A 20,027-nucleotide genomic window follows, 5' to 3' on the forward strand; every position below is an offset into this window, starting at 1 on the left:
TAGTAATATGTGCAGTGATGTACAGTATAATAATGTACTTAGTAATAATGTGCAGCGATGTACAGTATAATAATGTACTTAATAATGTGCAGCGATGTACAGTATAATAATGTACTTAGTAATAATGTGCAGCGATGTACAGTATAATAATGTACTTAGTAATATGTGCAGCGATGTACAGTATAATAATGTACTTAGTAATAATGTGCAGCGATGTACAGTATAATAATGTACTTAGTAATATGTGCAGTGATGTACAGTATAATAATGTACTTAGTAATAATGTGCAGCGATGTACAGTATAATAATGTACTTAGTAATAATGTGCAGTGATGTACAGTATAATGTACTTAGTAATAATGTGCAGCGATGTACAGTATAATAATGTACTTAATAATGTGCAGCGATGTACAGTATAATAATGTACTTAGTAATAATGTGCAGCGATGTACAGTATAATAATGTACTTAGTAATATGTGCAGCGATGTACAGTATAATAATGTACTTAGTAATATGTGCAGCGATGTACAGTATAATAATGTACTTAGTAATATGTGCAGCGATGTACAGTATAATAATGTACTTAGTAATATGTGCAGCGATGTACAGTATAATAATGTACTTAGTAATATGTGCAGCGATGTACAGTATAATAATGTACTTAGTAATATGTGCAGCGATGTACAGTATAATAATGTACTTAGTAATATGTGCAGCGATGTACAGTATAATAATGTACTTAGTAATATGTGCAGCGATGTACAGTATAATAATGTACTTAGTAATATGTGCAGTATATGAAGTTATCCAGCTCCATAAATTCAGTAATTTTTTCTTTATTAAGGTTTACCAGGAAAACATCTTTTGCCCAGGAGCCGCTTTTCATTCCTTCAAGAAAGTTCTCTATGAAATGGGGCCTCGCTATGCAGAGAGCGTTCAGCTGGTGTCTTTCCATTCCATCTCCAAGGGGATCAGCGCAGAGTGAGTATAACTGTGTCCTGACATGGGATAGGCCCATAAAGGCCCCTTTACCCCTTATTGAGGGGACATTTGTGTCTTTGTGACCAGATGCATTTCAGCATTTTGCTCTTATATGGCTACAGTATATGAAGTACAAAGAGTTGTACAGGTGTAGATAGGGTGGTGCAGGTGTAGATGATGTGGTACCCAGTGTGGTGTAGGTGTAGATGGAGTGGTGTAGATGGTGTGGTGTAGGTGTAGACGGGGTGGTGTAGGTATAGATGGGGTGGTGCGGGTGTAGATGGGGTGGTGTAGGTGTAGTCGGTTTGGTGTAGGTGTAGACGGTGCGGTGTAGGTGTAGACGGGGTGGTGTAGGTATAGATGGGGTGGTGCGGGTGTACATGGTGTGGTGTAGGTGTACATGGTGTGGTGTAGGTGTAGATGGGGTGGTGTAGGCATAGATGGGGTGGTGCGGGTGTAGATGGGGTGGTGTAGGTGTAGATAGGGTGGTGCGGGTGTATATGGTGTGGTACCCGGTGTGGTGTAGGTGTACATTACGTTCTTCAGGTGCAGATGGTATGCTGTGGGTGTAGATGGGGTGGTGTGGGTGTAGATGGTGTGGTGTAGGTGTAGATGGGGTGGTGCGGGTGTAGATGGGGTGGTGTAGGTGTAGATAGGGTCGTGCGGGTGTATATGGTGTGGTACCCGGTGTGGTGTAGGTGTACATTACGTTCTTCAGGTGTAGATGGTATGCTGTGGGTGTAGATGGGGTGGTGTGGGTGTAGATGGGGTGGTGTGGGTGTAGATGATGTGGTACCTGGTGTAGTGTCGGTGTAGATGGTGTGGTGCGGGTGTAGATGGGGTGGTGCGGGTGTAGATGGGGTGGTGCGGGTGTAGATGGGGTGGTGTGGGTGTAGATAGGGTGGTGCGGGTGTATATGGTGTGGTACCCGGTGTGGTGTAGGTGTAGATGGTGTGGTGTAAGTGTAGATGGGGTGGTGCAGGTGTATATTGTGGGGTACCCGGTGTGGTGCAGGTGTAGATGGGGTGGTGCGGGTGTAGATGGGGTGGTACCCGGTGTGGTGCAGGTGTAGATGGGGTGGTGCGGGTGTAGATGGGGTGGTGCAGGTGTAGATGGTATGCTGTGGGTGTAGATGGGGTGGTGTGGGTGTAGATGATTTGGTACCCAGTGTGGTGTAGGTGTAGATGGGGTGGTGTAGGTGTAGATGGGGTGGTGTAGGTGTAGATGGTGTGGTGTAGGTGTAGACGGTTTGGTGTAGGTGTAGACGGTGCGGTGTAGGTGTAGACGGGTGGTGTAGGTATAGATGGGGTGGTGTGGGTGTACATGGTGTGGTGTAGGTGTAGATGGGGTGGTGCGGGTGTAGATGGGGTGCTGCGGGTGTAGATGGGGTGGTGTAGGTGTAGATAGGGTGGTGCGGGTGTATATGGTGTGGTACCCGGTGTGGTGTAGGTGTACATTACCTTCTACAGGTGTAGATGATATGCTGTGGGTGTAGATGGGGTGGTGTGGGTGTAGTAGATGTGGTACCTGGTGTGGTGTCGGTGTAGATGGTGTAGTGTCGGTGTAGATGGTGTGGTGCGGGTGTAGATGGGGTGGTGCGGGTGTAGATGGGGTGGTGCGGGTGTAGATGGGGTGGTGTAGGTGTAGATGGGGTGGTGTAGATGGGATGGTGTGGGTGTATATGGTGTGGTACCCGGTGTGGTGTAGGTGTAGATGGTGTGGTGTAGGTGTAGATGGGATGGTGCAGGTGTATATTGTGGGGTACCCGGTGTGGTGCAGGTGTAGATGGGGTGGTACCCCGGTGTGGTGCAGGTGTAGATGGTGTGGTGTAGGTATAGATGGGGTGGTGCGGGTGTAGATGATGTGGTACCCCGGAGAGGTGCGGGTGTAGATGGTATGCTGTGGGTGTAGATGACGTGGTGCAGGTGTAGATGATGTGGGACCCCAATGTGGTGTGGGAGTAGATGGTATACTGCGGGTTTAGTTGCTATGGTGTAGCTACAGGCCAGTTACCTTGGTGGGGGATTCTTCTATAGGCAGCACCTTTTTGCTGTACAAAGCCCTAGCAGAGAGACAAGGATCCACCAGACAGACACAAATCTGTCTAACTCTATAGCTCACTATGGCCCTCATTCAGAGCCGCTCGTTAGCGGCAGTACGCTCGTTCCGAGCGATGTTCGCACATCTGCGCATGCGTACGGTTTTTAGTACGCATGCGCGAACCAGTCAGTGCGGCCGAAAATCGTTTGTACGCTATATAGCGAGTGCCTGCTATTTTGAGTGACAGAATGAGGCGTATGTGGGTGGTAACAGGGGAAGGTGCTTGAAAACGGGGGAGTGGAATTCGAACGCAGGCGTGCTTAAAGGTCAAAACGGGCGTTTTAAGGGTGTGCATAATTAATCCAGCAGCGTCATTGACCACGTCACTTGGTTTTTTTTAACTCAGAACTGCTCGCAAAATAGCGGTTGAAAAAACCAACCACAAGAATAGCGAGCAGTTCATACGCTGTACGATGTACTCGATTAATCAAATAAATAGCGGACATGACGTATGGTGCGAGCGGCCAGGGGGTGTTTTTATCAAATAAACGAGCGTATGTTTGCTCGCTCGTTCAGACTTAGAGGTGGGAACAGACTGCAATTTGCGAACGGATCATTTGAATAGCCACCCCTTGTTTTTGAACGAACAACCGCAAATAGTGAACGGCTCTGAATGAGGGCCTATGTTTGCTTCAAAAAAATAACTCTTCTGTCCAGGAGGCAATACTAGTGTGTCTCTGTAAGTTTCGTGTACAGTTCTGGTTCTACGTCCTTAACCCAGGTTTCATATGGGACTTTGTGTACCCTTCGCGGCTCCGTCAGCTTGTCAGTAGATAATATAGCAGGAGGTCTCCTTCCACAAATGCAATAACATTTGCAGCACTCTATGTTACAGATGGATATCACAAGTGGGCTATATTAGTATCAGTATGTTCTCTGACTGCTCTTACACTGCCAGTTGGGAATATGATTAGTGTCCAGAACAGTAGTAAAGACAAATAATGTGATTAGTAAACCGGATTTGTCTCACTCACACCAGGGGCAGAGCCTGGAAGAGATGAGCCGCAATGCAGGAGCTCAGCAATACTAAAGCAAGATATGAAATACAAGATTTTCACAGAATCATCCAATCTGCACAATCGTTTATCTTACCAACAAAAGAAAGTTGAGGGGTTGGAGTGGGTGGGTATACGGCGGGATGGCATCACTTCTAATATACTGTATATACTTCCCCACCACCACCAAGGATGTGTGCGTCCTCCTTTCCTCATCTCCTGCCCCTCCACCTTTTCCCTTGACTGACCCCATAGACCAAGTAATAATAATAAAATAAGTGTAAGTAGCGTGGACAGGGCAGGAAATGTTGGCGGAGAGATAATAATAGTCATTTGTAGCAATGCAGGGCAAGGTGTGCTATTGCCAAGCCTGTGCCAGTCCACGTGCCACGCTAAGTCCACTCTCGCTATGCCACTGATGTACATACAGCATGCTGGATCATCACACAGTCACCTGAGGATAGTTTTATACACACAATGGGGCCTTGAATACCGCACGGTCACATGGTGCACAAAACTAGACGAAGGCAATCTATAACAGAGCATACTCAGCAGTCTAAATTAGCAGAGCGCAGAGACACACAATGGGGCCTTGAATACCGCACGGTCACATGGTGCACAGAACTAGACGAAGGCAATCTATAACAGAGCATACTCAGCAGTCTAAATTAGCAGAGCGCAGAGACACACAGTGGGGCCTTGAATACCGCACGGTCACATGGTGCACAGAACTAGACGAAGGCAATCTATAACAGAGCATACTCAGCAGTCTAAATTAGCAGAGCGCAGAGACACACAATGGGGCCTTGAATACCGCACGGTCACATGGTGCACAGAACTAGACGAAGGCAATCTATAACAGAGCAAACCCAGCAGTCTAAACTAGCAGAGCGCAGAGACACACAATGGGGCCTTGAATACCGCACGGTCACATGGTGCACAAAACTAGACGAAGGCAATCTATAACAGAGCATACTCAGCAGTCTAAATTAGCAGAGCGCAGAGACACACAATGGGGCCTTGAATACCGCACGGTCACATGGTGCACAAAACTAGACGAAGGCAATCTATAACAGAGCATACTCAGCAGTCTAAATTAGCAGAGCGCAGAGACACACAATGGGGCCTTGAATACCGCACGGTCACATGGTGCACAGAACTAGACGAAGGCAATCTATAACAGAGCATACTCAGCAGTCTAAATTAGCAGAGCGCAGAGACACACAATGGGGCCTTGAATACCGCACGGTCACATGGTGCACAGAACTAGACAAAGGCAATCTATAACAGAGCATACTCAGCAGTCTAAATTAGCAGAGCGCAGAGACACACAATGGGGCCTTTACTACCGCACGGTCACATGGTGCACAAAACTAGACAAATGCAATCTATAACAGAGCATACTCAGCAGTCTAAATTAGCAGAGCGCAGAGACACACAATGGGGCCTTTACTACCGCACGGTCACATGGTGCACAAAACTAGACGAAGGCAATCTATAACAGAGCATACTCAGCAGTCTAAATTAGCAGAGCGCAGAGACACACAATGGGGCCTTTACTACCGCACTGTCACATGGTGCACAAAACTAGACGAAGGCAATCTATAACAGAGCAAACCCAGCAGTCTAAACTAGCAGAGCGCAGAGACACACAATGGGGCCTTGAATACCGCACGGTCACATTGTGCACAAAACTAGACGAAGGCAATCTATAACAGAGCATACTCAGCAGTCTAAATTAGCAGAGCGCAGAGACACACAATGGGGCCTTGACTACCGCACTGTCACATGGTGCACTAAACTAGACGAAGGCAATCTATAACAGAGCATACTCAGCAGTCTAAATTAGCAGAGCGCAGAGACACACAATGGGGCCTTGAATACCGCACGGTCACATGGTACACAAAACTAGACGAAGGCAATCTATAACAGAGCAAACCCAGCAGTCTAAGCTAGCAGAGCGCAGAGACACACAATGGGGCCTTGAATACCGCACTGTCACATGGTACACAGAGCTAGACAAAGGCAATCTATAACAGAGCATACTCAGCAGTCTAAACTAGCAGAGCACAGAAACACACAATGGGGCATTGAATACCGCACTGTCACATGGTACACAGAACTAGACGAAGGCAATCTATAACAGAGCATACTCAGCAGTCTAAACTAGCAGAGCGCAGAAACACACAATGGGGCCTTGAATACCGCACAGTCACATGGTGCACGAAAGTAGACGAAGGCAATCTATAACAGAGCATACTCAGCAGTCTAAACAAGCAGAGCGCAGAGACACACAATGGGGCCTTGAATACCGCACTGTCACATGGTACACAGAACTAGACAAAGGCAGTCTATAACAGAGCAAACCCAGCAGTCTAAACTAGCAGAGCACAGAAACACACAATGGGGCATTGAATACCGCACGGTCACATGGTGCACAAAACTAGACGAAGGCAATCTATAACAGAGCAAACCCAGCAGTCTAAACTAGCAGAGCGCAGAAACACACAATAGGGCCTTGAATACCGCGCTGTCACATGGTACACAGAACTAGACGAAGGCAATCTATAACAGAGCATACTCAGCAGTCTAAATTAGCAGAGCGCAGAGACACACAATGGGGCCTTGAATACCGCACGGTCACATGGTGCACAGAACTAGACGAAGGCAATCTATAACAGAGCATACTCAGCAGTCTAAATTAGCAGAGCGCAGAGACACACAATGGGGCCTTGAATACCGCACTGTCACATGGTACACAGAACTAGACGAAGGCAATCTATAACAGAGCATACTCAGCAGTCTAAATTAGCAGAGCGCAGAGACACACAATGGGGCCTTGAATACCGCACGGTCACATGGTGCACAGAACTAGACGAAGGCAATCTATAACAGAGCATACTCAGCAGTCTAAATTAGCAGAGCGCAGAGACACACAATGGGGCCTTGAATACCGCACGGTCACATGGTGCACAGAACTAGACGAAGGCAATCTATAACAGAGCATACTCAGCAGTCTAAATTAGCAGAGCGCAGAGACACACAATGGGGCCTTGAATACCGCACGGTCACATGGTGCACAGAACTAGACGAAGGCAATCTATAACAGAGCAAACCCAGCAGTCTAAACTAGCAGAGCGCAGAGACACACAATGGGGCCTTGAATACCGCACGGTCACATGGTGCACAAAACTAGACGAAGGCAATCTATAACAGAGCATACTCAGCAGTCTAAATTAGCAGAGCGCAGAGACACACAATGGGGCCTTGAATACCGCACGGTCACATGGTGCACAAAACTAGACGAAGGCAATCTATAACAGAGCATACTCAGCAGTCTAAATTAGCAGAGCGCAGAGACACACAATGGGGCCTTGAATACCGCACGGTCACATGGTGCACAAAACTAGACGAAGGCAATCTATAACAGAGCATACTCAGCAGTCTAAATTAGCAGAGCGCAGAGACACACAATGGGGCCTTGAATACCGCACGGTCACATTGTGCACAAAACTAGACGAAGGCAATCTATAACAGAGCATACTCAGCAGTCTAAATTAGCAGAGCGCAGAGACACACAATGGGGCCTTGAATACCGCACGGTCACATGGTGCACAGAACTAGACAAAGGCAATCTATAACAGAGCATACTCAGCAGTCTAAATTAGCAGAGCGCAGAGACACACAATGGGGCCTTGAATACCGCACGGTCACATGGTGCACAGAACTAGACGAAGGCAATCTATAACAGAGCATACTCAGCAGTCTAAATTAGCAGAGCGCAGAGACACACAATGGGGCCTTGAATACCGCACTGTCACATGGTGCACAGAACTAGACGAATGCAATCTATAACAGAGCAAACCCAGCAGTCTAAGCTAGCAGAGCGCAGAGACACACAATGGGGCCTTGAATACCGCACTGTCACATGGTGCACAGAACTAGACGAAGGCAATCTATAACAGAGCAAACCCAGCAGTCTAAACTAGCAGAGCGCAGAAACACACAATGGGGCCTTGAATACCGCACTTCTCACATGGTACACAGAACTAGACGAAGGCAATCTATAACAGAGCATACTCAGCAGTCTAAATTAGCAGAGCGCAGAAACACACAATGGGGCCTTGAATACCGCACGGTCACATGGTGCACAAAACTAGATGAAGGCAATCTATAACAGAGCATACTCAGCAGTCTAAATTAGCAGAGCGCAGAGACACACAATGGGGCCTTGAATACCGCACTGTCACATGGTGCACAGAACTAGACGAAGGCAGTCTATAACAGAGCATACTCAGCAGTCTAAACTAGCAGAGCGCAGAAACACACAATGGGGCCTTGAATACCGCACAGTCACATGGTGCACAAAAGTAGACGAAGGCAATCTATAACAGAGCATACTCAGCAGTCTAAACTAGCAGAGCGCAGAGACACACAATGGGGCCTTGAATACCGCACTGTCACATGGTACACAGAACTAGACAAAGGCAGTCTATAACAGAGCAAACCCAGCAGTCTAAACTAGCAGAGCACAGAAACACACAATGGGGCATTGAATACCGCACTGTCACATGGTGCACAAAACTAGACGAAGGCAATCTATAACAGAGCAAACCCAGCAGTCTAAACTAGCAGAGTGCAGAGACACACAATGGGGCCTTGAATACCGCACTGTCACATGACACACAGAACTAGACAAAGGCAATCTATAACAGAGCAAACTCAGCAGTCTAAGCTAGCAGAGCGCAGAGACACAATTGGGGCATGCATACTGATCTGGCACATGGTACACAGAGCTAGGCTAAGGTAATCTATAACAGAGCAAACTCAGCAGTCTAAGCTAGCAGAGCGCAGAGACACAATTGGGGCATGCATACTGATCTGGCACATGGTACACAGAGCTAGGCTAAGGTAATCTATAACAGAGCAAACTCAGCAGTCTAAGCTAGCAGAGCGCAGAGACACAATTGGGGCATGCATACTGATCTGGCACATGGTACACAGAGCTAGGCTAAGGTAATCTATAACAGAGCAAACTCAGCAGTCTAAGCTAGCAGAGCACGGATACACAATGGGGCCTTGCATACTGATCTGACACATGGTACACAGAGCTAGGCTAAGGTAATCTATAACAGACCAAACTCAGCAGTCTAAGCTAGCAGAGCACAGAGACACAATGGAGCCTTGCATACTGATCTGACACATGGTACACAGAGCTAGGCTAAGGCAATCTATAACAGACCAAACTCAGCAGTCTAAGCTAGCAGAGCACAGAGACACAATGGAGCCTTGCATACTGATCTGACACATGGTACACAGAGCTAGGCTAAGGTAATCTATACAAGAGCAAACTCGGCAGTCTAAGCTAGCAGATCATAGAGACAATGGGACCTTGCATACTAAAACAGAGCTAAATCAGCAGTCTAAGATAGTAGAGTGCAGAGACACTGATCTTTACAGTGACTACAAGGTTGCTACTAGATCCTAGTTGGAGAAGGGACATCTCTGACATCGCAAGTACGTGACCGCTGTAGGAGGGCCGGATCTCTCCAGTGTTACCATCCACGTGGGCATAGAGGGTGAATTAATTCTTGGAAATGGATCCCAAGAAGGTACAGGCGATTTTGGATTGGACCCGACCTCAAACTTTGAAAGCCATCCAGATATTGCTGGGGTTCGCCAACTACTATAGACGCTTCATCAAGAGATTCTCGTCATTACTGGCTCCCATTACAGCCCTGACCCGTAAAGGTGCCAATCCTGCCCTATGGTCTCCTGAGGCAGTGTCTGCTTTCCAGCTCCTAAAACAAGCCTTTATTTCTGCTCCAGTCCTTCGACAGTCAGATCGAAGAAAGATGGGCCTTTTTTATTGGAAATGGACGCGTCATCAGAAGCTGTGGGTGCAATCCTATCCCAGCGTTATGAGGACAATCGAGTTCATCCCTGTGGATTTTTTTCCAAGAAGTTCTCGCCTGCCGAAAGAAATTACGCCATAGGCGAACATGAACTCCTGGCAGTGAAGTTGGCATTAAAAGAATGGAGATACCTGCTGGAAGGAGCAAAGTTTCCCTTCACTGTGTTTACTGACCATAGAAAGCTCCTTTGTCTCAAGAATCTTCAATGTGTAAGTCCTCGTCTGGCCCGATGGGCAATATTTTTTGCCAGGTTCCAGTTCACCCTGACCTTCCGGTCTGGGTCACTTAATCTAAAGGCAGATGCCCTATCTAGATCTCTCCTCTGTGACGACAAATTAGACAATCAACACAATACCCCTGTCTTGGAGTCAAGAGTGTTCGCCACCTTACAGGTCCAGCCTCCTACTGGGAAATCTTTTGTTGCCCCGGAGTTAAGGAAGTAGCTCCTCACTTGGGCACATTCCTCTCGCTTCGCAGGTCACTCAGGCACCCGGAAGACCTTGGAGTTTTTAAAAAGAAACTATTGGTGACCATCCATGAAAGCGGACGTATTGGAATTAATTTCTTCATGCTCCTCTTGTGCCCAGCATAAATCTTCTCGACAGGCTCCGGCTGGTGAATTGTTGCCACTACCCACTCCATCACATCCATGGACGCATCTCTCCATGGACTTCGTCACAGATCTTCCAAACTCTCAAGGGTTCACTACTATCTGGGTCGTAGTGGACCGATTCTCAAAGATGGTCCATTGCATACCCCTAAAGAAACTGCCTACTGCTCCTGACTTGGCTCACCTATTCGTTCAACACATATTCCGTCTCCATGGTCTTCCTGTTGAGATAGTCTCTGACCGTGGTGTTCAGTTTACTGGAAAGTTTTGGAGGGCCTTATGTTCTGTACTTCAGGTGAAATTTAATTTTTCCACGGCTTACCACCCGCAAAGCAATGGCTCCACTGAGAGGGTTAATCAAGACATAGAGAACTTCCTGAGGATATTTATGACATTGTCTCAAGATAATTGGGCTGCATTGCTGCCATGGGCCGAGTTCGCACATAATGCCTCCTGCCACTCTTCAACAAATCAAACTCCATTTCAGATCATTTATGGTCTTCACCCCCGCGTTCCTGAATTTCAAAGTCTGCCTGTCTTTGATGTCCTAGCCATAGAAGACACGGTGCAGGATTTTGCTGCCTTCTGGACTCAAGAGCGTGCTGACTTGGTGAAGGCGTTCTCCCGTTATAAAATCCAGGACGATAAAAAGCATAAGAAGCTTCCACGCATGCAAGTTGGAGACCAAGTCTGGTTGTCCACCCGGAACCTTCGTCTTCGAGTCCCATCTATGAAATTTGCCCCACACTTCATTGGTCCCTTCACCATCATAGAAGTCATTAACCCTGTGGCTTATCGCCTACAGTTGCCCCCATATCTGAAAATCCCTAACTCCTTTCACATTTCCTTACTCAAACCCCTGGTGCTGAGCAAGTTCCACAGAGCCCTGCCAGCTTCTCCCCAAGTCCAGACGGAAAGAGGAGTCCAGTTTTAGGTTTCCCAGGACCTGGATTCCTGTCTTTGCAGAGGTCGTTTGCAATATCTGCTGGATTGGAGGGGTTATGGTCCGGAGGAGCGCTGTTGGACCGATGCCCATGGAGTCCATGCTCCTGCACTCATCAGGAAGTTCCATTCTGCCCATCCGGAGAAACCTGGCAAGTGTCCTGAGGCCACCCAAAAAGGGGGGGTACTGTCACGGCCAGGGTTTCTCGGCATAGTGGTCGGCGGGTATTACCTCTGAGGTCACTATGGCGGGGGGTGTCTGGCAGTGGTGCTGGTATTTGGCGAGGGGCTTTGACTGCGCGTGGTTTTGTGTGGGCACATTGTCATTCAGGGCTGATAAGGCCTGGCTGTGTTTCCATTCCGTTTGGCATGGGCACCGCCATCTTGCCTTCTGACCATGTGATTCAACTGCCCAATCCTGGTGACTCATGTGTTCCCTCCAGCCAGTCATAGCATGGCACGGGGTATTTAGGAAGGTCCAGAGCCTTCCTTCATTGCCAGTGAAACGTGTATCTCAGTCTAGCTGAGAGGGAGTTCTCTGTGCTCACCTCTTGTTACCTGTGTAAACGCTACCTCCCAGCCCGCTTGTCAGCTCCAAAAACCTGCTGGACTATCCTGCATCCTCCACTACCTTTTCCCCCTGCCTGAGTGCCTGAGCCTGCTGACACCCTGCACCCTGCCTCCATTTCACTCCCAGCTGGACTCATCACCTCTGCCTGTATTTATTTCACTCCGAGCTGGACTCATCACCTCTGCTGCTTACACTCTATATTCCCTATCACATGGTCACACACATACACACTAGGGGTCACATCACTCCCTGCCCCAGTGCTTACACTCTATATTCCCCATCACATGGTCACACACATGCACACTAGGGGTCACATCACTCCCTGCCCCAGTGCTTACACTCTATATTCCCTATCAGATGGTCACACACATACACACTAGGGGTCACATCACTCCCTGCCCCAGTGCTGCTTACACTCTATATTCCCCATCACATGATCACACACATACACACTAGGGGTCACATTACTCCCTGCCCCAGTGCTGCTTACACTCTATATTCCCCATCACATGGTCACACACATACACACTAGGGGTCACATCACTCCCTGCCCCAGTGCTGATTACAATCTATATTCCCCATCACATGGTCACACACATACACACTAGGGGTCACATCACTCCCTGCCCCAGTGCTTACACTCTATATTCCCTATCACATGGTCACACACATACACAATAGGGGTCACATCACTCCCTGCCCCAGTGCTTACACTCTATTTTCCCTAACACATGGTCACACACATACACACTAGGGGTCACATCACTCCCTGCCCCAGTGCTTACACTCTATATTCCCCATCACATGGTCACACACATACACACTAGGGGTCACATCACTCCCTGCCCCAGTGCTTACACTCTATATTCCCCATCACATGGTCACACATATACACACTAGGGGTCACATCACTCCCTGCCCCAGTGCTTACACTCTATATTCCCCATCACATGGTCACACACATACACACTAGGGGTCACATCACTCCCTGCCCCAGTGCTGCTTACACTCTATATTCCCCATCACATGGTCACACACATACACACTAGGGGTCACATCACTCCCTGCCCCAGTGCTGCTTACACTCTATATTCCCCATCACATGGTCACACACATATACACTAGGGGTCACATCACTCCCTGCCCCAGTGCTTACACTCTATATACCCCATCACATGGTCACACACATATACACACTAGGGGTCACATCACTCCCTGCCCCAGTGCTTACATTCTATATTCCCCATCACATGGTCACACACAAACACACACTAGGGGTCACATCACTCCCTGCCCCAGTGCTTACATTCTATATTCCCCATCACATGGTCACACACACGCACACTAGGGATCACATCACTCCCTGCCCCAGTGCTTACACTCTATATTCCCCATCACATGGTCACACACACACACACTAGGGGTCACATCACTCCCTGTCCCAGTGCTTACGCTCTATATTCCCCATCACATGGTCAAACACATACACACTAGGGGTCACATCACTCCCTGCCCCAGTGCAGCTTACACTCTATATTCCCCATCACATGGTCACACACATACACACTAGGGGTCACATCACTCCCTGCCCCAGTGCTGCTTACACTCTATATTCCCCATCACATGGTCACACACATACACACTAGGGGTCACATCACTCCCTGCCCCAGTGCTGCTTACACTCTATATTCCCCATCACATGGTCACACACATACACACTAGGGGTCACATCACTCCCTGCCCCAGTGCTGCTTACACTCTATATTCCCCATCACATGGTCACACACATACACACTAGGGGTCACATCACTCCCTGCCCCAGTGCAGCTTACACTCTATATTCCCCATCACATGGTCACACACATACACACTAGGGATCACATCACTCCCTGCCCCAGTGCTTACACTCTATATTCCCTATCACATGGTCACACACATACACACTAGGTGTCACATCACTCCCTGCCCCAGTGCTGCTTACACTCTATATTCCCCATCACATGGTCACACACATACACACTAGGGGTCACATCACTCCCTGCCCCAGTGCAGCTTACACTCTATATTCCCCATCACATGGTCACACACATACACACTAGGGATCACATCACTCCCTGCCCCAGTGCTTACACTCTATATTCCCCATCACATGGTCACACACATACACACTAGGGGGTCACATCACTCACTGCCCCAGTGCTTACACTCTATATTCCCCATCACATGGTCACACACATACACACTAGGAGTCATATCACTCCCTGCCCCGGTGCTTACACTCTATATTCCCCATCACATGGTCACACACATACACACTAGGGGTCACATCACTCCCTGCCCCGGTGCTTACACTCTATATTCCCCATCACATGCTCACACACTTACACACTAGGGGTCACATTACTCCCTGCCCCAGCGCTTACACTCTATATTCCCCATCACATGGTCACACACATACACACTAGGGGTCACATCACTCCCTGCCCCAGTGCTTACACTCTATATTCCCCATCACATGCTCACACACATACACACTAGGGGTCACATCACTCCCTGCCCCAGTGCTTACACTCTATATTCCCCATCACATGGTCACACACATACACAGTAGGGGTCACATCACTCCCTGCCCCAGTGCTTACACTCTATATTCCCCATCACATGGTCACACACACACACACACACACACACACACACACACACACACACACACACACACACACACACACACACACACTAGGGGTCACATCACTCCCTGACCCAGTGCTGCTTACACTCTATATTCCCCATCACATGCTCACACACATACACACTAGGGGTCACATCACTCCCTGCCCCAGTGCTTACACTCTATATTCCCCATCACATGGTCACACACATACACAGTAGGGGTCACATCACTCCCTGCCCCAGTGCTTACACTCTATATTCCCCATCACATGGTCACACACACACACACACACACACACACACACACACACACACACACACACACTAGGGGTCACATCACTCCCTGACCCAGTGCTGCTTACACTCTATATTCCCCATCACATGCTCACACACATACACACTAGGGGTCACATTACTCCCTGCCCCAGTGCTTACACTCTATATTCCCCATCACATGGTCACACACACACACTAGGGATCACATCACTCCCTGGCCCAGTGCTTACACTCTATATTCCCCATCACATGGTCACACACATACACACTAGAGGTCACATCACTCCCTGCCCCAGTGCTTACACTCTATATTCCCCATCACATGCTCACACACATACACACTAGGGGTCACATCACTCCCTGCCCCAGTGCTTACACTCTATATTCCCCATCACATGGTCACACACATACACACTAGGGATCACATCACTCCCTGCCCCAGTCCTTACACTCTATATTCCCCATCACATGCTCACACACATACACACTAGGGATCACATCACTCCCTGCCCCAGTGCTTACACTCTATATTCCCCATCACATGGTCACACACATACACACTAGGAGTCACATCACTCCCTGCCCCAGTGCTTACACTCTATATTCTCCATCACATGGTCACACACATACACACTAGGGATCACATCACTCCCTGCCCCAGTGCTTACACTCTATATTCCCCATCACATGCTCACACACATACACACTAGTGGTCACATCACTCCCTGCCCCAGTGCTTACACTCTATATTCTCCATCACATGGTCACACATATACACACTAGGGATCACATCACTCCCTGCCCCAGTGCAGCTTACACTCTATATTCCCCATCACATGGTCACACACATACACACTAGGGGTCACATCACTCCCTGCCCCAGTGCTTACACTCTATATTCCCCATCACATGGTCACACACATACACACTAGGGGTCACATCACTCCCTGCCCCAGTGCTTACACTCTATATTCCCTATCACATGGTCACACATATACACACTAGGGATCACATCACTCCCTGCCCCAGTGCAGCTTACACTCTATATTCCCCATCACATGGTCACACACATACACACTAGGAGTCACATCACTCCCTGCCCCAGTGCTTACACTCTATATTCTCCATCACATGGTCACACATATACACACTAGGGATCACATCACTCCCTGCCCCAGTGCAGCTTACACTCTATATTCCCCATCACATGGTCACACACATACACACTAGGGGTCACATCACTCCCTGCCCCAGTGCTTACACTCTATATTCCCCATCACATGGTCACACACATACACACTAGGGGTCACATCACTCCCTGCCCCAGTGCTTACACCCTGTATTCCCTATCACATGCTCACACACATACCCACTAGGGATCACATCACTCCCTGCCCCAGTGCTTACACTCTATATTCACCATCCCATGGTCACACACATACACACTAGGGGTCACATCACTCCCTGCCCCAGTGCAGCTTACACTCTATATTCCCCATCACATGCTCACACACATACACACTAGGGGTCACATCACTCCCTGCCCCAGTGCTTACACTCTATATTCTCCATCACATGGTCACACACATACACACTAGGGGTCATATCACTCCCTGCCCCAGTGCTTACACTCTATATTCCCTATTACATGGTCACACACATAAACACTAGGGGTCACATCACTCCCTGCCCCAGTGCTTACACTCTATATTCCCCATCACATGGTCACATACATACACACTAGGGGTCACATCACTCCCTGCCCCAGTGCTTACACTCTATATTCCCCATCACATGGTCACACACATACACACTAGGGGTCACATCACTCCCTGCCCCAGAGCTTACACTCTATATTCCCTATCACATGGTCACACACATACACACTAGGGATCACCTCACTCCCTGCCCCAGTGCTTACACTCTATATTCCCCATCACATGTTCACACACATACACACTAGTGGTCACATCACTCCCTGCCCCAGTGCTTACACTCTATATTCCGCCTCACATGGTCACACACATACACACTAGGGGTCACATCACTCCCTGCCCCAGTGCAGCTTACACTCTATATTCCCTATCACATGCTCACACACATACACACTAGGGGTCATATCACTCCCTGCCCCAGTGCACCTTACAATCTATATTCCCCATCACATGGTCACACATATACACACTAGGTGTCACATCACTCCCTGCCCCAGTGCTTACACTCTATATTCCCCATCACATGGTCACACACATACACACAAGGGGTCACATTACTCCCTGCCCCAGTGCTTACACTCTATATTCCCCATCACATGGTCACACACATACACACTAGGGGTCACATCACTCCCTGCCCCAGTGCTTACACTCTATGTTCCCCATCACATGGTCACACACATACACACTAGGGGTCACATCACTCCCTGCCCCAGTGCTTACACTCTATATTCCCCATCACATGGTCACACACATACACACTAGGGGTCACATCACTCCCTGCCCCAGTGCTTACACTCTATATTCCCCATCACATGGTCACACACATACACACTAGGGGTCACATCACTCCCTGCCCCAGTGCTTACACTCTATATTCCCCATCACATGCTCACACACATACACACTAGGGGTCACATCACTCCCTGCCCCAGTGCTTACACTCTATATTCCCCATCACATGGTCACACACATACACACTAGGGGTCACATCACTGCCTGCTCCAGTGCTTACACTCTATATTCCCCATCACATGGTCACACACATACACACTAGGGGTCACATCACTCCCTGCCCCAGTGCTTACACCCTATATTCCACATCACATGGTCACACACATACACACTAGGGGTCACATCACTCCCTGCTCCAGTGCTTACACTCTATATTCCCCATCACATGGTCACACACATACACACTAGGGGTCACATCACTCCCTGCCCCAGTGCTTACACTCTATATTCCCCATCACATGCTCACACACATACACACTAGGGGTCACATCACTCCCTGCCCCAGTGCTTACACTCTATATTCCCCATCACATGGTCACACACATACACACTAGGGGTCACATCACTCCCTGCTCCAGTGCTTACACTCTATATTCCCCATCACATGGTCACACACATACACACTAGGGGTCACATCACTCCCTGCCCCAGTGCTTACACTCTATATTCCCCATCACATGGTCACACACATACACACTAGGGGTCACATCACTCCCTGCCCCAGTGCTTACACTCTGTATTCCCCTTCACATGGTCACACACATACACACTAGGGAACACATCACTCCCTACCCCAGTGCTTACACCCTATATTCCCTATCACATGGTCACACACATACACACTAGGGGTCACATCACTCCCTGCCCCAGTGCTTACACTCTGTATTCCCCTTCACATGCTCACACACATACACACTAGGGATCACATCACTCCCTGCCCCAGTGCTTACACTCTATATTCCCCATCACATGCTCAAACACATACACACTAGGAGTCACATCACTCCCTGCCCCAGTGCTTACACTCTATATTCTCCATCACATGGTCGCACATATACACACTAGGGGTCACATCACTCCCTGCCCCAGTGCTTACACTCTATATTCCCCATCACATGGTCACACACATACACACTAGGGGTCACATCACTCCCTGCCCCAGTGCAGCTTACACTCTATATTCCCCATCACATGCTCACACACATACACACTAGGGGTCACATCACTCCCTGCCCCAGTGCTTACACTCTATATTCCCCATCACATGGTCACACACATACACAGTAGGGGTCACATCACTCCCTGCCCCAGTGCTTACACTCTATATTCCCCATCACATGGTCACACACACACACACACACACACACACACACACACACACACTAGGGGTCACATCACTCCCTGACCCAGTGCTGCTTACACTCTATATTCCCCATCACATGCTCACACACATACACACTAGGGGTCACATTACTCCCTGCCCCAGTGCTTACACTCTATATTCCCCATCACATGGTCACACACACACACTAGGGATCACATCACTCCCTGGCCCAGTGCTTACACTCTATATTCCCCATCACATGGTCACACACATACACACTAGAGGTCACATCACTCCCTGCCCCAGTGCTTACACTCTATATTCCCCATCACATGCTCACACACATACACACTAGGGGTCACATCACTCCCTGCCCCAGTGCTTACACTCTATATTCCCCATCACATGGTCACACACATACACACTAGGGATCACATCACTCCCTGCCCCAGTCCTTACACTCTATATTCCCCATCACATGCTCACACACATACACACTAGGGATCACATCACTCCCTGCCCCAGTGCTTACACTCTATATTCCCCATCACATGGTCACACACATACACACTAAGGGTCACATCACTCCCTGCCCCAGTGCTTACACTCTATATTCTCCATCACATGGTCACACACATACACACTAGGGATCACATCACTCCCTGCCCCAGTGCTTACACTCTATATTCCCCATCACATGCTCACACACATACACACTAGTGGTCACATCACTCCCTGCCCCAGTGCTTACACTCTATATTCTCCATCACATGGTCACACACATACACACTAGGGATCACATCACTCCCTGCCCCAGTGCTTACACTCTATATTCCCCATCACATGCTCACACACATACACACTAGTGGTCACATCACTCCCTGCCCCAGTGCTTACACTCTATATTCTCCATCACATGGTCACACACATACACACTAGGGGTCACATCACTCCCTGCCCCAGTGCTTACACTCTATATTCCCCATCACATGGTCACACACATACACACTAGGGATCACATCACTCCCTGCCCCAGTCCTTACACTCTATATTCCCCATCACATGCTCACACACATACACACTAGGGATCACATCACTCCCTGCCCCAGTGCTTACACTCTATATTCCCCAT

At 48.6% G+C, this 20,027-nt stretch overlaps 1 protein-coding gene across 1 annotated transcript in view; it reads left to right on the top strand.

Annotated features, from left to right (window-relative positions):
- The window catches only part of LOC148442168 (alanine aminotransferase 2-like), a 252,995-nt gene that overhangs the window by 74,159 nt on the left and 158,809 nt on the right, over positions 1-20,027 (top strand). The window contains exon 7 of the mRNA XM_088464132.1: positions 846-982. Coding sequence (XP_088320258.1) covers positions 846-982 — 137 coding nt within the window. The remainder of the gene's footprint in view (positions 1-845; positions 983-20,027) is intronic.

Source organism: Taudactylus pleione, unplaced genomic scaffold, assembly GCF_031769625.1.
Source record: "Taudactylus pleione unplaced genomic scaffold, aTauple2 ptg001597l, whole genome shotgun sequence".
Lineage (NCBI taxonomy): Eukaryota > Metazoa > Chordata > Amphibia > Anura > Myobatrachidae > Taudactylus > Taudactylus pleione.